This window comes from Carassius auratus, unplaced genomic scaffold (assembly GCF_003368295.1).
Source record: "Carassius auratus strain Wakin unplaced genomic scaffold, ASM336829v1 scaf_tig00216332, whole genome shotgun sequence".
In the NCBI taxonomy this organism is placed as follows: Eukaryota; Metazoa; Chordata; class Actinopteri; order Cypriniformes; family Cyprinidae; genus Carassius; species Carassius auratus.
The window spans coordinates 313601-340864 of record NW_020528515.1 but is presented as its reverse complement, the minus strand read 5'-3'; the positions used below and the strand labels follow the sequence as shown (position 1 = coordinate 340864).

The 27264-nt window shown below is 36.2% G+C and overlaps 2 protein-coding genes across 4 annotated transcripts; one reads left to right on the top strand and one right to left on the bottom strand.

Moving 5' to 3' along the window:
• Positions 1–1418: 1418 nt before the first annotated feature.
• LOC113097581 (RING finger protein 150-like) lies at positions 1419–15083 on the bottom strand. 3 transcript variants are annotated; one of them, XR_003288893.1, is made up of 8 exons: positions 14415–15083; positions 9850–10100; positions 9699–9770; positions 9108–9190; positions 8214–8310; positions 7934–8126; positions 5839–5991; positions 1419–1819 (listed from the first exon to the last, which is right to left on the bottom strand). XR_003288893.1 is itself a non-coding variant. In XM_026262830.1 (7 exons), exons 1-7 carry the CDS (start codon positions 14857–14859, stop codon positions 5891–5893), a joined length of 1242 nt encoding a protein of 413 aa, XP_026118615.1. In that variant the 5' UTR covers positions 14860–15083; the 3' UTR covers positions 2351–5890. The 3 variants fall into 3 exon arrangements, 1 of the variants encoding a protein (XP_026118615.1); XR_003288894.1 differs by having other exon boundaries at positions 1419–1814; XM_026262830.1 differs by lacking the exon at positions 1419–1819 and having other exon boundaries at positions 2351–5991.
• A 577-nt stretch (positions 15084–15660) lies between these two features.
• LOC113097577 (zinc finger protein 330-like) lies at positions 15661–27143 on the top strand. Its single transcript, XM_026262825.1, has 10 exons — positions 15661–15813; positions 16054–16180; positions 21482–21501; positions 21588–21658; positions 22159–22235; positions 25038–25164; positions 26159–26263; positions 26342–26388; positions 26462–26579; positions 26718–27143. Exons 2-10 carry the CDS (start codon positions 16061–16063, stop codon positions 26978–26980), a joined length of 948 nt encoding a protein of 315 aa, XP_026118610.1. The 5' UTR covers positions 15661–15813; positions 16054–16060; the 3' UTR covers positions 26981–27143.
• The last annotated feature ends 121 nt before the right edge of the window (positions 27144–27264 follow it).

The following is a 27264-nucleotide window of genomic DNA, read 5'->3' as shown; positions in this document are numbered from 1 at the left end:
TTCTATATTCTATTGTAAATAAAAGATAAGTTTATAAGATTTGTAAATTATTCCATTCCTTTCTTACTCACAATTTATACAGTGTCCCAACTTTTTTGGAATCGGGTTTGTATTTATGTTGCTGGTCCTTTAAATGCCAGTGAATCAGGGTAATAGAATCACTTGGGAACTTTCTTGGGCGTTTCTGAGGAGAAGACAAAACCTTTTTTGGAGTTTTCCATTGAAGAGTCCAGAAGAGGATCTCAGTCAGTAACACAACACTGGATATCCTGATAGCAGAGAACCGGCAGGGACACGTTGAGACAAGTTACTGACAGCCAACACAAAATGACAAAAAGCACATGATCCAAAATTGGCAGGACATCTAGATTATTTGCTGCCAATTGGCATTTAATTTAATAGGGGAAATCTGGTTTGCACATTGCAGGGAACGTCCATAACCATCGAATAACAAAGCGAGATCATGAGGAGGGTGGCTGTGGTAGGTCTGTAATGAGGAACAGGTTGGAAATCCAGGCCACAGTTTTGGGTTGGATCAAACAAGTGGAAAAGCTATCACAGATGAACCTACAAACCTAACGTTGTGTTTGCAGATCAGAAAAAACTGCTAAACAGCCGAAGACATCATACATGTGTTTAATACTGATTCTTTCTGAGATCAGGAAATGCGCTGGTATCCACCCAAACAGTCGCGCCACGGCTAAAAACTTTTCCTCGAAGGAGGGTGAGGCACATCCTGAATGACATTAAATGTGATGTCTCAAACGCCAAAGTAAATAAGACACTAAGTAGATATTCTGAAGAAGACATGAGGGGCTCTTGTGTATCCGAAACTTTCTGCTAACACAGTTTCTGAGCTATTCAGTCTTTTAGGGACAGGTTAATGTTAGGACAGCAACTAAAATAAGGCGACCTGTTGCATGAAGCCAGTTTCGGTTTTTACCCAGGTAAGTTTGCATTTAGTTTGACTAAACTCGTTGAGTTTTGAGCCTCAGAAAGGTAGGATGGTTTTGATTGCATTTTGTGTGCAATTTTGTATGGTTTATTTATGTTGTGGGTTACATATAGCACTAATAATTAATAATAATTTAACAACAACAACAACAACAACAATACTGGTATACAATTCTCCAAAAAGCAAAATATGACAAATAGAAAAAAGTAACCATTGCAAATCAAAACGATAATATATTATTACAAAATACATTACAAAAATATTATAAAAAATATGAGAACCTATATAAAACTGCACTATGAATGAATATTAATTAAAAAAAATTTTTTTATTTATTTTTATATAATATTACGTTTATATATATTTTAATTAAATATAAATATAATATTTTCTTAACATATGACATTTAAAAAAAATTCTATAATTTTCACACATCTTGTATATACAATAATTACAATATTCTGATGTTATTTTATGCATTTGCGTTTGGAGATGAATCTTTATCCTTAATTATTCCTACAATTTTGCTTTTAAGGGTCATTTTGAGCTGAAATTATGTGCATTCTGCAAACATTGCAAGTGCAAATGTTGAGTTGGAGTTTTATTAGATTCATTCTGAGATGAACAGTAACTCACGTGTTTCTGCTTTACTGTTAAAAGGAAGTCAGAAAGCAGTCATCCCCAGGCCTCTTTTATCATCTTCTTCTTTCATCCGTGGTTATGCTCTGTTGACACAGCTTTGTCCTTGTGTTTAATGGTTTCCTGCAGCTGGCTGACACACATGAAGATCCATACGGCACGTTTAAGAGTCCAGTCTGTCATCTTTATGGTAACTATTGCTTGGAAACAGCAGCGTTTTCTGTGCTGATGGAAAGCATTAGAGGAAGACAAATGACAGGTGTGCAACCATTCAGTCATTAAAGGACAGACACCTTGAAATAAAACGACAAGATTAACTAGATTTAAACTGATGTTCTTCTCCGTGTTCTTGGCTGAAAAACATGTATATAAAACAGTTTTACAGAAGCCATATTCAGCTTCTTTTAAAATCTACATTTAAAAGCTAAGTAAAACCACTTGAGTTTAGATGCTTGATCAAGTATTGTACCTGTATCTTTTCTACATTACAGAAGTCACTTCATCTTTAAACGCTCTGATCAGACTTCCTCACAAACGAGATGAAGTGCTTTCACGAACATGTTTAACTGGCCACAAACAAGAAATAAGAATACGATCCCTTTAACTTGTAAAACATGGAAGTGGTAAAATACTGAGAAACTGTGCAAAAGGTGAACCGAGATGGCTAGACGGTCGCATAAAAAAAGTACAGAGAGCTGTGGCCAGCATTAAATATCCAATCAGATTTTAAGGTATTTAAGAGAGTGGCAGCTGAATATTTATCACAATTATGATTTTATTGCACTGACTTCAAAAACCACATTCACAAACCATGAAAGACATTTGGTGCACATTCAGGAAGGTTATCAACCAAATGCTAATGATGCACAGCAGTCTGGATAGCATCCAATCGTTTCACAAGAAAACGGATATACATATACAGAATGTGCTTGATACATCAGAGCTATCAGGTCCAGTGCATGACAGAAACACTGACACAGCAGTCAGACAAACACTCGACGGTGTCTACAACCGCACACACTCACTGCGTCCCTTAAAGGGGTCATAGTAGAAATATCGAATTGATGCAAACATACTGCAAAATGTAGCTCTCAACACTTTTTGACCAATCTATGTAAATGTGTCCAAGTGCTCATGTTTATATATGAATAGGGCGTTCACATCGTCTTAAAGGCACAGCACGGAAATATTGTATATTAATTTCCCGAGGAGAAAAAAGAAATGACAAATGCGAGGTATGATCACTTTGAAGGATTTGCTAAATTATTCCTAGACATTCTTAGACAGACGGTTTTACACAATGAAAACACACTGGGCCGGATTCACAAAACATATTTAAGAATATAATTCTACTTAACTTTAGAAAAATAAACAGTTTAGAATATTTTGTAAAAACTTATTGAGTGCTGAACTCCGATCAAGCCTGTGGCAACAATATTGTGTGCTTTTTCAGATAAGAACAATGTCTGCTTAAGATTTTAAAAATAATTAATTGCACTTACACAATTACAAACTCTTAGAATTCATTATTAGAATTTTCATAGTTTTCAAGAACTGCACGTTTTCAACATAAAATTTATTATTAGAATTTTCATAATTTGTCTCAGGAATTGCACATTTTATCACGATTCTTATGAACTTAGAATTTATCATTAGTATGTTTGGATTTCTTCTCAAGAATTGCACATTTTTCAAAACTTCTTAGAATTTAATTTAGTATTATTTCTTTTTCATTTTGTGAATCCAGCCCACTGTTGTCAAGTAGTTTGTGCATGGTTGTTTAATAAGCACAGAGTCATAAGTGCTTAACAATCTAATCTATTAAAATTCCTCTAAACACTCATCTCATACATGCTAGACAATAAAATCTGCAGATCTCAGGGAAATCTCATGTGCTTTTTGGCTGACAGATGCCTTTATGTTAAATATTACCGAGTATGAATATGAGGATCACAGACCCCAGCGCTATGTCCCGATATTCATCAGACTTTCCCGCTGCAGCAAAATACCTCATTAAATGACTAATAATTCATAATAACATCATCTTAATGAATAGTTTTTAAAATAAATATTTGAAGTTAGCAGACTGACTGAAAGTCTGCATTCAACATCGACACGCTATGATATCTCTATACTGGAAAGCTATTCAGTAAAATAATAATAATTATGATAATAAAACATGAATATTTAAAAGGGGTGTTGTTTATCTTCATACAGTGTGTGTCTTTTGTTTTTGGCTTTTTTCTTTCATAGAAAAATAAACCCTTTGATATCAAAATAACCTGTCAGTAGTCTTTTGCTTTCCTATTGTGCATCAGAGAAAGCAAAAAGTTGTATCAAACAGGTCTGTTAGTCATATGCTAACCTTCTGCAAAAGTGTGGTGAGCTGTTTAAATGCTATCTTTTATTACTGGCCTGTAATGTTTTATGGTCATTATCCATTGTTTGGACAAACCGGTAGCATCTGCGCCACAAGATGCTCAGATCAATTCAGCTGCTCTGACTGATATTCAGTTTGGTGTTGCAATAAATACGCACTTTATCTTTAGCAAGGAGTAAAGCAATGATGTCCGCGGATATAATGCTGAAATCCTAAATGCCGCAGTTCCTTTTTAAAGAAATAGAAACTCAGCAGGTCAATGCCAGAGAATATTACAAAAATGGCCACATGCACACTGCAGGAGTCAGGAAGTGACAAGTACAGCACTGTGCATCACATGTGAATGAATCGACACGCTTGACTCACTGTCTTCATAATGGAAACTAGCTGACTGCATACTAAAAAAAAACTTAAACTATACACTTTATACTGACAAATGTTTTTGAATATAGCATGTGAAAAAGATTACAATACTGCATTTCTGTCAAATGCAGAGAGTGGAATCAATAATATTATATAATATTGATTTAATGTAGTGTAAATGATATTAAGCTTCAACTTTGACAATCAAGTCCCTGGAATCAGTAGTTGTTCATTTAAGTACGGAGTACAATCAAATAATTTATTAAGAAATATTAGATTTTTTAAATAAAAATGCTTTTGATATTAAAATCCTAATATCAATCAAGCATAGCACAGTGGGATACCGTAATGCATGCAGTGTGCTGCGTATCATAAAAAAAAAAAAATCATGCTATTCACCATTTTTTTGCTTGCAATATTAAGTCAGGAGGATTCTGATTGGCTGTCAATATTTTATTACATATGAAACCAAAAAAAAATATATATATATATATCGTTTAAAAGTGATTCCAAGAATGATATTGTGCTATTCTCATACAATTACGATTAATTATTATTTTTTGGATTTTTATATTTTGACAACAAACTGCAATGGAAACATAATTATAAAATTAAAATGTATGTAAAAACTGCCTTGTTCTATTTCAATATTTATGTATGATATATGAGTTCAACTGATTATTAAATCAACTTTCAGTGTTCAGTTTTCGACTAAGTGAAAAACTAGATTGGGTATCAATGGTATCTTTCTGTAAATAATTCATTTTGGTGCATCACTAATAGTTATTATCTTGCGTGTGAATGGGCCTTTAGTTATTTTTGACATTCCACACTGTAACTAATTTCCAGCTAAATGAAATAGTGTATAATGCATGCAGGTTTGAATATGACATGAATATTTAGTGGTCACTTAGGTTGAATTTGAATGCAGTTGTCTGTGTATTTAGCAGTGTGCATGTGGCCTAGCAGAACAGATGACAGCACTTAGTCAAGACAAAATGAGCGGAAAGTATCTGCATTTGTGGCATTGTGATTGACAAACAGTGCTGTGACACATTGTGACTGGACAGGGCTGCTGAAACACTCATCGTGTCATGAGCTGGGTTTCTGGGTTCACTGTGGTGTGAGCTGAAACATAACATTTGAGAAAGATGCAAGAATAGCACGGGTGATACTTCACATGGAGCATCTGACACTGGACCACATGAACTGCTGGTTACAGCACACACAAACTGCTTTACACACTTCACTGACGCATTACATATATATTAATTTTGGAATATCCTGGTGTATACTGGCAGTGATCCCATAGGGAAGTTGAAACAGTCAACATTTTTTGGAAACATTGTTTGTAAGACCATGTGGCTTTTCCAGTCTGGTAACACAAGCTTGGGACAGAAGACATTGAGTGCAATACAGCCAGAGGAAGAGAACAAGCAAGCTGTTTTTTTTTTTTGTTGCAGTGATTGAGACCATGAGGTCAGAAAAGGAGGTTGCACACCTGTATTGCTATTGCTTGTGTTCTTTTATTGTCCTGTTCTGTTTATGGCACTTCAAGACTTCACATCGTCCTGTTCTGGGTCGGACTGGACGAGCTCCACTGGCCTGATGAGTGAGGTGTCTGAATCCGTGCTCATGGACGACTGGTGCTCACCTGAAACAACACAAAACATTCAGGACCAGCGCTGTTTTAGCACCAAACCTGGTGCCAGGTGATGTTTCTGAACTGGAATGAAAACGTTAACGAGATTTGTAAGGGAAGCTTGTTCTTGCGATCAAATAAAAAAGAAAAATTACAATTACGCAATTGAAATGATGCAATATAATTGAGCAATTCTGACAAAAGAAAGTCTGAAATTGTGAGATATAAACTCGTAATTGTGAGATATGAACTCGCAAGTTTGACAAAAAGTCAGAATTGCGAAATATAAACCTAGAATTGTCCCATGAACTTGTAATTTGGAGAAAAAAGTAAAAATTGCAAAATATAAACTCATTATAAAAAAAAGTCATAACTATGATATATATAATCAAGTCTTTGTGAGAAAAGAACACGTAATATTAAGAAAGTCAAAATTGCAAGATTTAAACTCAGAATAGTGAGATATGCACTCGCAAGTTTAAGAAAAAGTCAGAATTGCGAAATATCAACCCAGAATTATGATATGAACTCGCAATTTGGCAAGATATGAACATGCTATGAACTTGTGAGTTCATTTCTCGCAAATCTGAGTTAAAATCATTTTAAATTCAAGATTTAAACTCAGATGTGCTAGAGATAACATTTTCAGAATTGTGAGATATAAACTCAGATTGGCAAAATATTAAACTTGTAATTTTGAGAAAAAAAAGTGAGAATAACAAGATATAAACTCAGAAATGTGAGATATGAATGTGTAATTTTGAAATAAATTCAGAGTAGCAAATTATAAAACCAGAAATGCATATGAAGTCGCAATCTTTAGAAAAAAGTCAAACTGTGAGATAAAAACTCAATTTTGAGAAAAAGTCAACTACGTGATTTAAACTCAGAATTAATTTTAGGTCATAAAATTGCATTTTTGACAAAAATTACAGAAATTAAAGATATAAATTCAGAATTGCCTTTTTATTTTTGTAAAATAAAGTTGCATTAATTAATTAATTAAAGTTGCACTATCACTATCACACTATTCACTAATGTTTTTTAGAGATTTCAGAGCTTCGGTTGTTGGAAAAATGTCTTGGAACAGTAAACAAGACACATGGTGAAGTTTTATGGTGTTTTTTGTTCTGTCTGGAGTTTTTATAGTCAGCGGCAGCAGACCAAAGTTATAAATCTAGTCTCCTCATCTAACTAAAGACCTGATATGAGCTACAGAAGCAGCACAGGATAGGAGGAAATAGAGAACCAGGACAGGCTGTGCTTTTATTTACTGCCGGTACCAAAAAAATGACCTACATATGTGAGAGCTGAAAGTAGACCACATGTAAGATCACTGATACGGACTAAAATAACCAAATCCACATTCAAGAGAAGTGTAGGTCAATGTGAGAGAGGGGAATTTCACACTGGAACTACAATTCCTCTTATATTTGTTCTTTCTAAGCATTATTTATACAGATCCTTGTTTTTATTAGGAGAATAATTCCATCTTAATGGATTCCTCTTCTGAGTTTCATTTTATACAGTCACTGAAAACCCCACTGAAATAAGAAAGTGAAGGTCCATATATTGTTCCCACTTCTATGAAACATTGAATTTCTATACAGCTGTAGGATGTTTAAAATTCATTTTACACAGACTACACTCAAAAATAGCAATTCCACAACCAGAAAAATGTATATTCAATATGAAAATGACCATTGATTGCATGAACTCTAGCCCTGGTAATCACCTTTTTAAAATTGGCTACTGAAAATTCAGCTTTGCATAAAAAAAAAAATAGAAAAATGATTATATACAATATTCATAGATTATTTATATGTTATACAATACTTTTATTTTTATTTATATAAAATACCTTGAGAAAAACGAAACTTCTTTTCTCAACAAAAGGTTTATGTAGGGAAAGTTGTTTTCTTGATAATGCACAGACTGGATGGTTCATACTCACTGCTGGCGATGTGCAGGAAGGCGTCCATCTGATGGTAAATGTGTGACAGGCCTATTGTTCTGACAGCTGGGTCCAGGACCACCGAGCTCTCGCCCACGGAGACCTCACTAGCGCCCGTCACAGGGTTGGTGGGCGGCCCGCTGACAGACAGCTCATAATCAGGAGGGATGTCATCAGAACAGTCTGCACTGGGCTGTTTGAACAGAAAACTACAGCGTCATTAAAGAGCAAAACACAAGCTTACATGCAAGTCTCATGGATACAGTAGCGTCTACTTTACCGGGATGCCCAGGGCCTTTAGGATGTTCATTTTGCACATGGGACAGGTTCTGTGGTCCTGTAGCCACGGGTCCACACAGTTCTTATGGAAGACATGACTGACAACAACAACACCACAGTGACATTAAACAGTTAGAGACACATTTTACTCTTATTTTTAATGCATTTTAACCAAATTAATATGGACATTGTATTGGCTTCTTTAGCAAGTAAATTAAATAAAAAACACAAAAAATAAATAAAACATACATTATGGGTTGAATAACAGATCATCCAGTTTTTAATGTCTTCAGATGCCTACAGACTAATTAGCATTAATTTTCAACTAATTTGATAAGCAGAAATTATTTTATAATTTTTGCTTTTTGACTCAATAATTAAATCATCAACAACAACAACAAAGATCATTTTTAATAATACACCAGAAAAATCATGGGCCGGCTCTGGTGTAACACTCAAAAAGTATATGCTTTTTTGTTGTAAATACAATTATTGAATTAAAGACTGATGCATTAAGACAAAGCGTTTCAATAACGGTAATGTGTCGTCTGTTGATCCCACAGATACTTCCAGTTTCAGCATTTTCATAGATTTTTAACGAAGTATTTTCATCCAATGTAGAAATAATATGAGCAATGCTTCAGGACGGAGGCCTTTGATTCATTCTGATGCTGCACTATTGAGAAAAACATTAAAAGCTTGACTTTCACACATTAAAACTGAATGGCTTTAGAGGAAGCGCTCATTTAGTTCAATAGTTTTAGACTGAACTTCAATATGAAACTAATGATGAATTCCTTACAGTTTTAGCCTTCAATTTCTCTGAGAATCAGGATTAGTCTTTTTTTAAACTACTTTGCTGATGTCTTATGTGTGTGTGTGTGTGAAATCTTACCGACACGGCAGTATCCGGACAACATCATTAGGTTTGTAGTCTTCGATGCACACTGCGCAGTTATCAAAGTCCGACTCAGTTTCCTAGAAACAGTGGGTCGATGAATAATGTTGTGAAATTCACACGTGTGTGTACACTAACAGGAGATCTCCATTAGAGCTAACGCAGCAGACAGGAACTTACAGTCATAAAACACACATAATGAGATCAAATCACCGGTCACACTACAGATATCACACATTTCAATCCTATATATCATTTCCTCTTGCAATAAGATGTCAGTATGGCAAGAAATGACCTCATGTTTTGCAAGAAATTAATACTTTTAAACAGCAAGGATAAATTCAATTCAATGTGATGGTAAAGATGTTTATAACGTTACAAAATATCTATATTTCAAAGAAATGCTATGTGTAGCTTGCTCTTCATTAAAGGATTTTAAAAATGCATCACAGTTCACACTAAAATATGAAGCAGCCTGATATTTCATCAGAACTGTGGCATTATTACTTTGAGCGAATTGTTCAACAGATTTCACAGTAATACTCAAATACCAAGACATCGGCCAAAAAAACACAAGAGGAACTGAACCTTGTCCCCCTTCCTGATGGTCCGCACTTGTAATTTACTTATGGCCTTCTTTGCAGCGTCGCTCAATCGCCTCTGCAAAGACAAGAAGTAATCTCTGATTTCTGATTCTCTTTGCTGTCTGAATGCATGCTGTGTAAAACCCAAGCGGCACCTGACTGCGGTCGTGTGCGTTTGCGTAGCGGAAGCGCTGGATGTAGTAGAAGACCAGCCAGGCCAGAGAGATGATCATCAGGACGATGAAGGAGATGGAGACGAACACCACGGATGTGCGGCTGACGTACTGCTGCAGGTTGCGTGTGCCGACGGTGATGTGCATGCTCACGCTTACGTTCTTCTCCAGCAGGGCCAGGATCTCACGACCTCTGGCCTCGGGAATCATGATCGCCACCACATCACCGGTTCCTAAACCAATGATGATGGGTTCAGTTCTCAAGATGCAGATGACATACTGTACTTCAATGGCATTCAGTGTCAAATCTAGACTCGGCTTGAATCATTTGATCTCTAGAAAGCTCTGGAGAGGCCTTCGCTTGTATTCTGAACAAACACACAGGCCTTCCTTAAACTGACACCTTTAACAAGACATACTTCATTCTGGATTCTGCTTCAATGAGTCACAGAAAATGAAGAAATAGAAGAAATCAATAATATCTTGTGTGTGTTATTAATTCCTACAATTAACTTAATATTTAATAAATTCTGATATTTTCAAGTGATATTATTTCAAGATGATTTAGTATTATTTACATACATTTTAAGGATTTTTATATTATATTTTATATAAATATTTCTATTTTCAGTTAGTATTTTTTTTTTATATCTTCAGTTTTCATTTTCATTTTAGCTTAAGGCTTTTATGTGTATCATTTTTGTAATCCTCAAATTCCATTATTATTTTAATTTGAGCTTTCGTCACAATAATACTTCAACTTCTTTTATTTCACTTCGTTGTCAAGAACACATTTGATTTGTATATTGTTTTTTTACTTTTTAAGTTAAAGTCAAACATTTTTATTTTTTTTATTTCATTTTTATTTTAGTTAACAAAATTGGTTTTTAATAATCTGGCTTCTTTCAGAAACATACAAAGAAACAAACTAACGAAAAACAGGTGCAAATAGGAGAATTATTTTTACATATTTCAAAAACAGTCCTGAAAAAAAGGAATGAATAAATAAGTAAAAAGATTAATAAATGAATACTACAACTACTGCTTTAAGAATCAATGATAATAAATAAATTAAATATTGATAAATTAATACTATGACTACTACATTAAGAATCAATAAATTAATGATTAAATAAATAAAGTATGTTTGTCTGTAAAATAGAGTATCAGACACACATATGAAGTCATTTTTTCAAACCAAATGGTTAAACTGCACTTGAATTTTGTAATAGCTCTAGTAATACCATTCTGGACTCTGAACTTCTGCTTTGCATCTGAGAAAGCCAGTGACATCATCCTCAAAATCAGCACAAGCTGGAGCTGATAAACATTAACATCTTATCTCTGAGCTGAAGATTTCAACACATTCAGATGGGATGCTCTCCTCAAACTCACATACTTTCAGCGAGTTTCTCAAAACAGCACCATTTCAGATCTGTGATTCCCACAGCAGCAACAACAGCACTGTAAACCCAGGCCAATATCTGGCCCCTCCTCTGCATATCTCCATTACTGATTGATTGTCAACAAAGAAACCAAAAACAAAACCATGAAGAATGACCATGCTGAGTTCCAGACTTTCCATTTATAAACCAGGAACTGGCGCTGATGAACTACAGCTGTGCTGCCGAGGTCAGGATACAGCGATTCATGCTAATAAACACTTTATGGAGCTTCATCAGTAATAACATGACAGCAGCAGGTCAAGAATATGCATCAATGTATTCAATGGCAGACTTTGACCCACTTCAACTCTTAAATGATAAACATTAGAGGCTAAAAAAGGAGGTTAAATGGATAGTTCACCCAAAGAGTTTAAATTCTGACCCACTTCAACTCTTAAATGATAAAGATTAGAGGCTAAAAAGGGAGGTTAAATGGATAGTTCACCCAAAGAGTTTAAATTCTGTCATCATTTACTCAAGTTGTTCCAGTCTGCGTGAGTTGCTTCCTTCCATTGAGCACAAAAGAAGTTGATGGTACCCATTGACTTCCACAGTATTTCTTTCCCTACTATGAAAGTCAATGGGAACCAACAATTCAAAATTCTTTAAAATATCTTTTAGGGGAGGTTTGGAACAACCTGAGGGTGAGTAATTTCCATTTTTGGATGAACTATGCCCGAAATTAGGTTTCTTCAACTACTTGGCATTAACACACCATTCTTACCTCTTTTAGTAGAACTTCCCTTGTTCTTCACGAACTGTTTTTCTAATAAACCCAGCACTGCGTATTCCAAATACTGTTGGCTTTTTGAGTAAATGCTTTTGTTTGGTAATTTGTTATTAATTGATTTTTTGTGAATATGTTCAAAATGACAAAATGAAATGAACTTTACAACCTATTATCCAGCAGTGCTTATTTCAAAGCTCAAATACAGTTTACAAGACTCATGTAGTGATCAATAAATGATGACAGAAAAATGTATCGGAGAACTGTTCCTGTGACATTAGAAAATAACAACAGCTTCAACCATCATGTGCAGAATAATGTGTTTGGATCATGTTGCTCTTGAATGCCTGACTGACTGCAAGCACTTAAAAACCACAAAGAATTCAGGAAACAAAGGATCGAGAGACAAGAAAACAGTGGGGAAGTGAGAGAGACCGAGAGAACAATATGAACTCTTGATCAGACACAACAGCTTGTCCTGCCCATGATTTCTGCAATTGCAAGACAGATTCTTGCGGTTGAAATGGTGCAATATAACAACTCCCACTAATGTTACCAAACCAAAACATGCACAGACAAGATCTTTGAGAACGTTTTAAATGAATAGTTTACCCACAAGTACAAATTAACTGAAAATTCACTCACTTCAGGCCATCCGAGATGTAGATGAGTTTGGAGAAATGTAGCATTGCATCACGTTCACCAGTGGATGCTCTGCAGTGAATGGGTGCCGTCAGAGTCCAAACAGCTGATAAACACATCACAATAATCCACAAGTAATTCTCTACACATGATAATGCTTCCTCCAGTGAAAAAGTCCATCCCCTGTTACTCTCTCACATTAAAATCCACCAACATATTTATTGAAAACATTGATGATATGATTTTTTTCAATGGAGAAAGCAATATTATGCATAGAGAACTCATATTTTTTCAGAAGCAATGATGGTCTGGAGTGGTCTCAATTACTTGTGAATTATTGTGGTGTTTTTATCAGCTGTTTAGACTCTCATTCTGACGGCACCCATTCACTACAGAGCATCCGTTTGTGAGCATGTGATGGAGTGCTACATTCTGCTCCAATTAAGAAACATTGGACTCAATATCTTTAATGCACTGGACTCTATATCTTTAACGCATTAATGAGCTTTTAATGTTAATGAGTTTGAGAGAACATGAGCTTGACTGTCATGATAACAACAACAACAACAACAACAGACAAATCAAAATATATTTTTCTTTATGATTTTGGGTTGCAGTGTGACCTGGACGTGTTTTTGTGAAAATCCTCCATTGTGCTGAGAAAGCACAAAACAAGCATGAAGTAACCTGCAGTGACTGCTAACGCATTGAGTAACGATGTCGCAACTCAAATAATAAATATAATACTTAGCTGCTTCAGAGTTAGTCAAGGCAAAAATCACAGAAAATATGTGTGTAGACCAATACATTTAGATTATTGAAATAATATAAATCTTACAAGGATGAGATAGTGGAGTCAAGAGAAGTGTGGACAGTTGGGAAATGTTTGGAAAGTCTGTGCGGGAAAGTGGGATGTAGGGAATGTCATTAATGTGCAATAATATGCCTTGTTTTAGCATTATAGTTTTACTTTTTTATGCATTACAACAATATAATTTATTGTTGTGAAAACAATGTTAAAAAGCAATAAATAAAGTAACTAATGGAATCCTATTGTAAAGTATAACAACGTTGTTGTTGTTTTTGGTGTGCAATATAATGCAATATGAAAATACTGATCCAAAGATGCAAAGGAGGCTTGATACTTGATACAAAGTATGCAAACAGACCATGTAAATTTCAAGAATTTAATGGGTTTTTCCGCATCAGGATACAGTGTATCATAGATGTTAACTATTAATAGCCTGAATGCACTGCAAGTCGCTTTGGATAAAAGCACCTGTTATATGCATAAATGTAAATGTAAATTAATAGTGCAAACAAACTGTGCATTGATGCAAAATCCTTGTTATACATTAAAGGAATAGTTAATTCAAAAAGCAATGCAGTCACTATATATTCACCCAATTAACTATCAATAAAAGTTTACAGTTCACCCAAAAATTATCGCTTGCTCACCCTCAAGTTGTTCCAAACTTGTTTGCATTTACCTCTTCTGTTGAACACAAAAGGCAATGATTTGAAGAATGCTAGTAACCAAACAGGTGCATAGTATGAAAAAAAATATATACTCAAGTCAATGGCTACTATTTGGTCACACACATTCTTCTAAAAATCTTCTGCATACAGAAATGCATACAGTTTTGGAGCAACTTACAGCATTTTTGGTCAATTAATGGTAACTTTAATGGTCAATTAATGAGTGAATGCACAGGAAAAGCATCTCATCTTACCGTGATGTGGCATAGTAATGGTCTCATTGGAGCCCACATTGAAAATGACCACAGCGGATGCATTGAGAGCAGCAGCCAGTCTGATCTTCTCCCTGTAGGAGCCGTTTCCATTGGCTATCAGTGCTATCCATGGGATGCTGGGATGGGGAAGGAGGAATTTAGTGTTACTGTCACACCCCTCTCTGTCCTGCAGAAGGGATGGCATAAACACAAAGCCCCTGGCATCTCTTTTAGGAGAGTGCTCCCCATATCTGCCACATTCACTCTTGTCTGTCTTCATCTCAGATGTGACTGGATCCAGGTAAGTGATGTTGACAAAGGCAGTGTACCATTCCTCCTTCTCTGCCACTGTGAAGTCCAGACACAGCAAATGCACGAAGCAAAGCGACAGCAGCCATGTAGACAGGGCAAGACTCCGGCAGGCTTGGGTTAGGGACATTGCCATGTTTACTTAGATGATCCCAAACTAACTGTCTTTATCCTGCCTCTTTTTCAGTATATGATTATGTTCCTTGAGCACGGCATCATTTGGCAACCCCACAACATAATTAAAGAGCAGTCAGACAGAAACATGTACCGGTCCATCGCCGTTGTCCTTTAAAAGTGGCTTATAGATGTGGTCTATCATCATGAAGACTGACCCAGCAGCGTTTGCGCTTGTTGTGACGATGTCGGATGCAAAGGTTGCCAGATATTCTTAAAAAACATGGACCCTTGAGGAAAAATGCAGTTGTTCAAGAATATATCAATGCAACGCTATATTAAGCAAGGGACTCAAAGAGCGTGATTAATAAATAAATCGGATTAATTAAAAACACACATACGCACACACACACATACGCACACACACACACACATATATATACGCTAACAACGTAAATACATTGAACAATCTGTAGACGTTTTCATTTTTTTGCAGTTTTTTTTATACTTTGATTTTATTACTACTAGCTTATATTTGTCAAATATTTATGAGAAAATATATGCAACACTTGAATGATTCTTCCGTTAATTTATTACTTATCGCATATCGAAAAGAGGCAACGTGAAAACTTATTGAAGTGATTTGGTAGAATATCTGGCAACCGCTTCATCACGCACAGGGCAGAACATGTGCGTTGCCCTCCTCTGTGATGGAGTGGGACTACATCTCCTGCAATTCATTTACATTTACATATATATGGGTTTTAATATATAGAGATATTTTAATACAATTTATCTGCATCCGCTTATACTCCACAAACAGTTCCACGACGCAAAAGACACCTGTTAGTAGATATTAGTGGAACTGATAACAGCGTCACTTCAGTTTCCTTCCGGAACGGTTTACTGTTACACACGCACCGGGATCAGCTGTGATCAACTGCCTGTTTTCTACGCGATTAAACCTTTAATCTGGGTATGTTTCCTATGAAAAACGAGGTCGATTATATGTTATTGAGCTGTGACGAAAATCAGACGTTTTCGTAAAAGTAACTGTTAAGCTGAGTTGTATATTAAAGTCATTAATGAGCTCATGTGAGTTCAGTGGGAATTAGCAGCGCGGAGTCGCACTTTGTCAAGCGAACATCACGGTGTGTTTTATATGCAATCTATTACATGTGTCACATATTTGTGTTCTGTCTCTGTGATATTGGAGGTGGAAGATGCCTAAGAAAAAGACTGGCGCTCGTAAGAAGGCAGAGAACCGAAAGGAGCGAGAGAAACAGATTCGAGCCAATAAAGACGTTGTTGATGTGGCCAAACACCCATGCAATGCATCCATGGTAAGAGTCATCTATAGCATTCATACTGTACCATATTGACGGATTACGTATAACACACATACATATATATTCCACAAGACACATTTTCAACATAATATTGCATATTATGTTAGATATCTGAATCTGGATATTCTGAAGATAATGAAATGATCGAAAGCATGTGGCCTTTTTTTCTTTACAGTATATTTGATGATATTGTAATAGTGGCTGGGAGCATCATTATAAATGTACTGTCTTGTTCTATAAATGATTTCTTATATGTTACTTTTTATTTTAAAAATGCTAATCTTTGGTGAATCACTTTTATTTGTATTCTCATAATATTAGCACATACTCCATGTGGTTAGATTCTATGCATTTGCAAATTTTATCCTAAAATCTCAATCCTGTTACATTCAGTCCTGTTGCTCTTATACTCATCTGTCCCATACTTGTATACAAATCTCAATCCTGTTGCTTTCAGTCCTATATACATCTCAATTCTGTTACTTTCAGTCCTATATACATCTCAGTCCTGTTACTTTCAGTCCTGTTGCTCATATACTCATCTGTCCCATACTTGTATATACATCTCAATCCTGTCACTTTCAGTCCTATATACATCTCAATCCTGTTACTTTCAGTCCTATATACATCTCAGTCCAGTTACTTTCAGTCCTATATAAATCTCAAACCTGTCACTTTCAGTCCTATATACATCTCAATCCAGTTACTTTCAAGCCTATTTACATCTCAGTCCTGTTACATTCAGTCCTGTTGCTCATATACTCATCTGTCCCATACTTGTGTATAAATCTCAATCCTGTTGCTTTCAGTCCTATATACATCTCAATCCTGTTATTTTCAGTCCTATATACATATCAGTCCTGTTACATTCAGTCCTGTTGCTCATATACTCATCTAATACTTTTATATACATCTCAAACCTGTCACTTTTAGTCCTATATACATCTCAATCCTGTTACTTTCAATCCTATATACATCTCAGTCCTGTTACATTCAGTCCTGTTGCTCATATACTCATCTGTCCCATACTTGTATATACATCTAATACTTGTATATACATCTCAATCCTGTTACTTTCAGTCCTATATACATCTCGGTCCAGTTACTTTCAGTCCTATATACATCTCGGTCCAGTTACTTTCAGTCCTATATACATCTCGGTCCAGTTACTTTCAGTCCTATATACATCTCGGTCCAGTTACTTTCAGTTCTATATACATCTCGGTCCTGTTACTTTCAGTCCTATATACATCTCGGTCCTGTTACTTTCAGTCCTGTATACATCTCAGTCCAGTTACTTTCAGTCCTGTATACATCTCAGTCCAGTTACTTTCAGTCCTGTATACATCTCAGTCCAGTTACTTTCAGTCCTGTATACATCTCAGTCCAGTTACTTTCAGTCCTGTATACATCTCAGTCCAGTTACTTTCAGTCCTGTATACATCTCAGTCCAGTTACTTTCAGTCCTGTATACATCTCAGTCCAGTTACTTTCAGTCCTGTATACATCTCAGTCCAGTTACTTTCAGTCCTGTATACATCTCAGTCCAGTTACTTTCAGTCCTGTATACATCTCAGTCCAGTTACTTTCAGTCCTATATACATCTCGGTCCTGTTACTTTCAGTCCTATATACATCTCGGTCCTGTTACTTTGAGTCCTGTTACTCATATACTCATTTGTCCCATACTTGTATATACATCTCAATCCTGTTACTTTCAGTCCTATATACATCTCAATCCTGTTACTTTCAGTCCTATATAAATATCAATCCTGTTACTTTCAGTCCTATATACATCTCAGTCCTGTTACTTTCAGTCCTATATACATCTCAGTCCTGTTACTTTCAAGCCTATATACATCTCAGTCCTGTTACATTCAGTCCTGTTGCTCATATACTCATCTGTCCCATACTTGTATATAAATCTCAATCCTGTTGCTTTCAGTCCTATATACATCTCAATCCTGTTACTTTCAGTCCTATATACATCTCAGTCCTGTTACTTTCAAGCCTATATACATCTCAGTCCTGTTACTTTCAGTCCTGTTGCTCATATACTCATTTATCACATACTTATCCTATATATATAGTAACTGAGTGAAAATAACAGGAGTGAGTAGTGTCATCACATTTATTAATGTAAATATTACGATACATCCATATTAATCTAGATACATTTGAAAATGCATCTTTTTTTTTTTTTTTAAAGATTTTGGCCTCCTATTCACAGTGAGACAATGCTTTTTCCCCAGAGATAACCTATGGTTGTTTCTGCATTGCTGTTTTATATTAAATTTCTGCAAGTATGACAGAAAATGCACTTATGTCCAGTGGCAATTATGTATTTGACTAGTATATGGAATGCCGTTTGAGCTGCACGAAACAATATCCACAGAAAAACTGAAAAGATACATTTAAGTTTATTACTTTTAATAGCAATTTTTGAATATTTAAAATACACATTTTTGTTATTTTTTATCATTTCATAATCTGTCCTCTAACCCTAAAAAAAAAAACCTCTGCAGACCATTAGATTTAAAATAGAAACATGATTTGGCTCACTGGTCAGTGTTCAACACTTTCACTATAAGGCAGTGCGGGCGTTAACACCTCACATGTGTAGTCTCAAACCTGTACACTAATATAATGGATACTCATTCCTGTTACCCAGTTTCATTCCTGTTACTAAAGAGTTTTTTCTTTAAAAAGATAGTTAAATCACTATTTTGTAAATTAAGTTTGGTCCATAATTGATCCCATCGTTAAATAAATTGCATCATAGAAAAATTATAAGCTTGAGGTTTGAGTTGACTTTAAAATTAATTTGCATTCAAATGTGGATTTTTATTTTAAATTCCGTAGTAAGCTCTAGTGATGGGCACATTCGAACACTGCTTCACAAAGCATTTAAAATATTTGTTTCAAATTTGTGTTTTGGAGGCGTATCAAATCGTCACGAAATTTTAGCAAACAAAGTTTTGTTACGTCACACTTTTTGAAACTCAGATGGTTCACCACCAGGGGGTGTTCATCTCAAAATGAACCCATGAACTACTTCTGTTTGCCCAGTTAATCATGTGACATGAAAACACACAACATTTTTCTCTAAAAATGAAGAAACCACTCTGGTGGACATTCCTGCAGTAAGCATGCCAAATGCACGTTCCTTCAAAACTTGCAACATCTGTGGCATTGTGCTGTGTGAAAAAACTACACATTTTAGAGTGGCCTTTTATTGTGGCCAGCCTAAGGCACACCTGAGACATGCTGTCTTATCAGCATCTTGATATGACACACCTGTGAGGTGGATGGATTATCTCGGCAAAGGAGAAGTGATCACTAACACAGATTTAGACATTTGTGAACAATTTTTGAGAAAAATAGGCCTTTTGTGTACATAGAAAAAGTCAGCTCATGAAAAACAGAGGCAAAAACAAAAGTGTTGCGTTTATAATCATCAACGGCATTAGATCAATGGGATTTTTTGTGCAATGCAAATAAGGATGGATGATATATCACATGCGATTGTCAAACACATTTCGTCAGTAAAGCCGATTCCCTGATTAGCGCTAAATCGCCATCACCTGCTTTCAAATGGAGTGGCATTTAATAGACAGAGCCGTAGATCACTGACAAGCTACGCAATATCACGTTCCTTATCGAAGGCGATTCGTCTTGAAAGGCCAATTTAACATATTGGTACAATAAATCAAGTGCACAAAGTCAGTATTTTGTTTAGGCATTATTTGTGGCATTTGATAAATTATATTGTGAGATTTGTCTAAAATGTGTGCATTTTTGCGCCAATGCATTGTTAAAGGATCACTGTGTCGTGTAATATTCCCATATAAACTAACAGACCATTAAAACATTTTGCTATAGTAAAATTAGCTAATTCATGAGATCAATAGATCCTTTTTAAACCTCTTTTTGAGTTTAATGCATCCTTATAGAGGTGTCGACATGTGGAATCAATTAAATTACTTTTAACAGCACTTAATGGAAACCGGGTCATTCACATAGAGGACAGAGCGTCACATTATTTAAAGGGGAACTTCATGCGTTAATGAGTAGCAAAGGATTACATTTATGCCACTGATCAGGAAGGGTTTTATAGGGTTGACTGAAATATTGCAATAACTGACACTTTAAATCAATGTTTCAAGCAACGACAAAACAATTGAACAAAAAACAGATAAATAAAAAAAGTAGCCATTGATCTCTAAACATGTATCCAAATCCAAATGTAATGAAATCAATTTGTATGATTTATGTGCAATGTATTATCTACTAGGGATTGTTACATAGGGTCATACAGGCATAGTGGCAACAAATTATTACAGCTAATGAATTGTGCAAAATATTTATCTTGACAGTCAATTTACAAATAATGCATTCAGATTTGTGGACCTCACAGTGTGCTGAATCTCCACAAATTAGTGTTGTTGCTACGATAACCAATTTGAATGTGATCAGAAACTGGTTCCTGAAAAGAATGTATTATTGCAACATTCTTTCCCAAGATAACAGCTCTGAGTTTTCTCCTACAATGCCTGAAGAGTTTAGAAACACCTGGTAAGAGATCAGAGACCATTCCTTCATGCAGAATCTCTCCAGATCCTTCAGATTCACAGCTCCATGTTGGTGCTTCTTCTCTTCAGTTCACCCCAGTCTTCATTTATAGGGCTCAGGTCAGACGACTGGGACGGCCATGGCAGAAGAAACTAGGTCACTGCTCAGTGGCCCATTTTTGTGTTGATTTCACAAGATGTCCAGGACCTCCTGTAGAAGGACATGCAACAACATTGAAAGATCCAGCAGTATTTTAAACCCTGGATATGGGGTACTTTTTATCCCTGTTTGTACTAAACCCATCTGGTTTGTTTGCTGCTCAAAGGTATTTTTTATTATTTTCATCTGACCCCAGAAGCCAGTCCCATTTGAAGTCCCAGTCGTGTCTGAGAACTGAACAAGCTAGAGTTTGTTTTAGGATAAGTGAGGATGTTTTCCGTTAAACCTTCCCGAACAACATGTAGTGATGTAGGGGCTCTTTGATTCTTTTTTTTTTTTTTTTAGGCTTTCTGACCCCAAGGCTCGACTAATCTCTGTAATTTTCCAGCTGTGATCCTTTGAGAGTCTTTAGCAAACTCTCCTCCTCACTGTGTATAAGGACGATAAAGACACATGTTCTCTTCCAGCCGGATTTGTAACATCTTTAATTGATTGGAACCCTTTAATTATTTATTACATTAATCCACAGACCTAACCTTTTTCTCCATTTTCTTTTACATTTTAGGAATGTGATAAGTGTCAAAGGTAATTTTACTTTATTATACATTCAGAATTGTTACATTACCTTGTACCTTTCCATAATATTTCATAGAGTTATTATCTGTTGGCAGGCGACAAAAGAACAGGGCGTTCTGCTATTTCTGCGCTTCAGTGCAGAAACTTCCCATGTGTGCACAGTGTGGTGAGATGAACTTCCTCCTTCTGAACCCCAACATGCCCTCCGAACTCATTATAACTGACCCTCGTTGTTTCTCCCCTGTTTAAGTCTCTGGGAAATAACTTGCATGTTGTTAAGTTTGATATTAGATGACAACTTGGTCAGTGCAATAAAGCAGATAGCGATAACATACTGCTCTCAAACACATAAATAACTAATGATAACAATACAATGGAATCTGCCACTCTGGAATAGAGCTCTGCTGTTCAGTTTGCAGGCGAAGGGCCGTGTCTGACATTATAAGCAAAGAAAAAACAACTTTGTAATATGATCCACTTAAGTATGCAAAGGGAGTTGAACTTTTCTGTGAAATGTGCCAAGTGCATCATAAAATAAATAGACACTGGACCGAGATAAATCACGATTGATTTGCTTCTGAAAGAGAAGTAATACATTTCTATAATATTAAGCAGTTTTAGTCTTCTATTTGATATATTTATGCTGTTATTTTTCTTTATTCCAAGGCAAAACTAAATGTATGAAGGCTTCAGACTGTGTCATAAAACATCCTGGTGTTCACAGCACTGGAATGGGCATGGTGGTAAGTACAAACATCTCCATAAATGGCTTCTGTTTTATACCCGTTATGCTAGAAATATCTGTTTTGGGGCAGATAGCCAAAAAACTGTCTTAAAGAAGCTTAGTATGCAAATAGATAGGTTTATATAGGTTATGCACAAAAATTCCAATCCAAGTAATATTCTTACATGATTTATATCCAGCTTCTTCAGCGACTTCAGAATGAAAGTGTGTTCATTAAACATTATGTAACTTCTGACTGTAGTTGCCGAGAGTTCACCTTTTTCTTACATACCATGGTGTTTTGCAGAAATGATGGGAGTATCTTCCATTAAAATGTAATCAGTCAGCAACTGCCAATATGAAATACTAAAAGTATGCCAAAAACTGTAGGTACAGTGAGGTAACATTTTTCCATCACTCCTCGAACTATCAACAGACCGTGAACAACAACCCTAAAAGCTCAAATGAATGACTCTTTCAGAAGAAATATTTGGAATGCGTTAAATATTACCGTTTAAATATGTAGTAACATGAAATTATTTATGGATGTTTAATAGTGCTCTCCCTCATTTTGACAGATCAGTGTTCTATTTCCCAGATTTATATCATCATATTGAATATTCCAGTAAACACAGCTAATAAGGATTGTAAGTGAAAAAGGGTAGAAAAGTGTATTTTAAACTGCCTTGTGGCACGATTTAGAGGGGAAAAACGTTACATAAAATCTACATTTCAATGGAAAAGGGAAGCGGGTACACCGCTAGAGGACTGTGAAGAGATTTCTCAGATATCATTTGGTTGTTTCCCTGACAGATAATAATAGAGCGTGATGGATGTTATACTGCTTGGGGATTATTTGTAGCACAGTCGTTTGGTTGTCATTTTAAGTAAAAGGTTCCCCTAACCAGATATGCCACCAATGTGGTGGCCTTTTAATTACAGTTCGGTTTCTTTTACAGTGCATATTTGTACTGGTTATTTTATGTCATGGCACAAATGGTTCAGAAAGTGAAGTTAGCTCTAGGGACATTTAGTTCATTTTTTGTTTCTATTTCAGGGAAACTCCGTATTTTTGAGGGTCAATAAAAATGAGCTCAGTGTCAGCTTTTACAGTATTGTTCAAAATAATAGCAGTACAATGTGACTAACCAGAATAATCAAGGTTTTTCGTATATTTTTTTATTGCTACGTGGCAAACAAGTTACCAGTAGGTTCAGTAGATTCTCAGAAAACAAATGAGACCCAGCATTCATGATATGCACGCTCTTAAGGCTGTGCAATTGGGCAATTAGTTGAATTAGTTGAAAGGGGTGTGTTCAAAAAAATAGCAGTGTGGCATTCAATCACTGAGGTCATCAATTTTGTGAAGAAACAGGTGTGAATCAGGTGGCCCCTATTTAAGGATGAAGCCAACACTTGTTGAACATGCATTTGAAAGCTGAGGAAAATGGGTCGTTCAAGACATTGTTCAGAAGAACAGCGTACTTTGATTAAAAAGTTGATTAGAGAGGGGAAAACCTATAAAGAGGTGCAAAAAATGATAGGCTGTTCAGCTAAAATGATCTCCAATGCCTTAAAATGGAGAGCAAAACCAGAGAGACGTGGAAGAAAACGGAAGACAACCATCAAAATGGATAGAAGAATAACCAGAATGGCAAAGGCTCAGCCAATGATCACCTCCAGGATGATCAAAGACAGTCTGGAGTTACCTGTAAGTACTGTGACAGTTAGAAGACGTCTGTGTGAAGCTAATCTATTTTCAAGAATCCCCCGCAAAGTCCCTCTGTTAAAAAAAAGGCATGTGCAGAAGAGGTTACAATTTGCCAAAGAACACATCAACTGGCCTAAAGAGAAATGGAGGAACATTTTGTGGACTGATGAGAGTAAAATTGTTCTTTTTGGGTCCAAGGGCCACAGGCAGTTTGTGAGACGACCCCCAAACTCTGAATTCAAGCCACAGTACACAGTGAAGACAGTGAAGCATGGAGGTGCAAGCATCATGATATGGGCATGTTTCTCCTACTATGGTGTTGGGCCTATTTATCGCATACCAGGGATCATGGATCAGTTTGCATATGTTAAAATACTTGAAGAGGTCATGTTGCCCTATGCTGAAGAGGACATGCCCTTGAAATGGTTGTTTCAACAAGACAATGACCCAAAACACACTAGTAAACGGGCAAAGTCTTGGTTCCAAACCAACAAAATTAATGTTATGGAGTGGCCAGCCCAATCTCCAGACCTTAATCCAATTGAGAACTTGTGGGGTGATATCAAAAATGCTGTTTCTGAAGCAAAACCAAGAAATGTGAATGAATTGTGGAATGTTGTTAAAGAATCATGGAGTGGAATAACAGCTGAGAGGTGCCACAAGTTGGTTGACTCCATGCCACACAGATGTCAAGCAGTTTTAAAAAACTGTGGTCATACAACTAAATATTAGTTTAGTGATTCACAGGATTGCTAAATCCCAGAAAAAAAAAATGTTTGTACAAAATAGTTTTGAGTTTGTACAGTCAAAGGTAGACACTGCTATTTTTTTGAACACACCCCTTTCAACTAATTACCCAATTGCACAGCCTTAAGAGCGTGCATATCATGAATGCTGGGTCTTGTTTGTTTTCTGAGAATCTACTGAACCTACTGGTAACTTGTTTGCCACGTAGCAATAAAAAATATACTAAAAACCTTGATTATTCTGGTTAGTCACATTGTACTGCTATTATTTTGAACAATACTGTAAGTTCCTCTTATTGTAGTCGGGGGTCTCTTGGGATTGTACTGATGACGGAAGAATCTGTTGTGTATTTGTGTGCTATAGGGAGCCATATGTGACTTCTGTGAGGCCTGGGTTTGTCATGGAAGGAAGTGCTTGAGCACACATGCATGCTCCTGCCCTCTTTCTGACGCAGACTGCATCGAGTGTGACCGCAGCGTTTGGGAACATGGTAAACAGCAAGCATTACCATCATGTTACAAATAATAGGAGTTTTGGGAGTTTTTTCACACTTTATCTTAAGGTCCAATTCTCACTATTAACTCACCATTAACTATGACTTTTGCCTCAATTAGCTTCTAATTTGCTGCTTATTATTAGTTTATAAGGTAGTTGTTAAGTTTAGGGTATTGGGTAGGATTATGCATGTCATGCATTATATGTACTTTATAAGCACTAATGAACAGCCAATATGTTAATAATAGGCATGCTAATAAGCAACTAGTTATTAGTGAGAATTGGACCCTATACTAAAGTGTTACCGAGTTTTGTAATCCGATTACTTTTTTTCCAGTAACTAGTGATGCATTACTTTTAAATTTACAATTTACTTTTTTAAATGAGTGATACAAGTTACTTTGTAGGGCTGGGCGATATATCTAACGATATGATCATGCGCATCTAGGCAGTAAATCTGGTTCCGCGATTACAGCTAAATCACCATCACCTGCTTTTGAATGGAGCAGCATTTAATAGACAGAGCCGTAGATCGCTGACAAGCTACGCAATATCGCGTTCATTATCGGAGGCGATTTATCTGCGATAATGAACGCGATATTGCGGAGCTTGTCAGCGATCTACGGCTCTATCTATTAAATGCCACTCCAATTATAAGCAGGTGATGGCGATTTTAGCGGTGATCACGGAAGCAGCTTTACTGATTAGATGCGCACGATCATATCGTTAGTTATATCGCCCAGCCCTATTATTTTGTTTTCTTGAGTCTTATTCATTTCACTTTTAGTGTGAAAGGACATTTGACAGTTGCCAAAAATATAACTTTTGAGGTTTTTGTTATTAAATAAACAAATAAGCAAGTCCATCCCAGTGGACAAAAAGTAACACGAAGTAATATAATGCATTACTTTCCATAAAGAGTAACGCAATATTGCTTTTCCCAACACTGGTTACCTTCATCTAAATCCTGTTTGTTGTGTAATGTACAGGTGGACGCATTTTCCGCTGCTCTTTTTGTGACAACTTCCTGTGCGAGGATGATCAGTTCGAACACCAGGCGAGCTGTCAGGTTCTGGAAGCAGAGACGTATAAATGTACGTCTGTCTGATTTCCAATGTTTTTCTGAATATTCCCAGAATGTTCAAGTTTATTGACTTTTGCCCCAATTTCAGGTTTATCTTGCAATCGTCTCGGTCAGCATTCTTGTCTCCGATGCAAGGTAAGGATTTTCAGCAGTCTGATTTGTTTGTGTCTGTCTCATATTGTGAGGATAAACTGTGCTGTTTTTGTAGGCATGTTTCTGTGATGATCATGCTCGAAGCAAAGTGTTCAAGCAGGAGAAAGGCAAGGCTCCCCCGTGCCCTAAGTGTGGACATGAAACTCAGGAGACCAAGGATCTCAGCATGTCCAGTGAGTGCCATCTACTATTACAGTCTTGTACTATTAGTACAGTCTTAGATTATGAACTTTATTCATTATAGAAATGTTAAAACCCACAGTAAACTAATAAAAAAGACAAAAACATAGTAGCATTGTTTATTCTTGCAGCCCGAACACACAAATTTGGCCGGCAGAGTGGTGCTGATGAAGATGATTATGGTGCGTCTGGATACAGCTCCTACTGGAAAAATCTGGAATCTGGAGGAGGCTACAAAGACGAGGAGGAAGACGACCTTGATGATGATTATGATGAAGAGGATGAGGATGAAGATGATGATGATGACGACGATGAGGAGGAGGAGGAAGATGACCCAAAGGTGGAGGACTCTCTCTCCAATCTGAGTTTGGGAGCAAGTGGAAAGACCCAATAAAAATGCAGTTTGGAGATAGGATTCAGATATTATAGGTGTCACCTGAAAACGTGTCAGATATTTGGCCTTTTACCAAAGGTTTCCAGCATTGCATTGATATGAATGTGTGCATAAATGTCTGCCTTTTTGAAGTTTAAATATATCTGAAGAAATGCTTTTAAAAGTCAGTTGTTTTGTGTATTTATTTATTGAGATTTGTATGCCTCTTCAGATGACAATATTGCAGACCAGACATAGCTTCTCAGCTTTTATGATGGCTGCGCACCAGATGCTATGTTATTTTT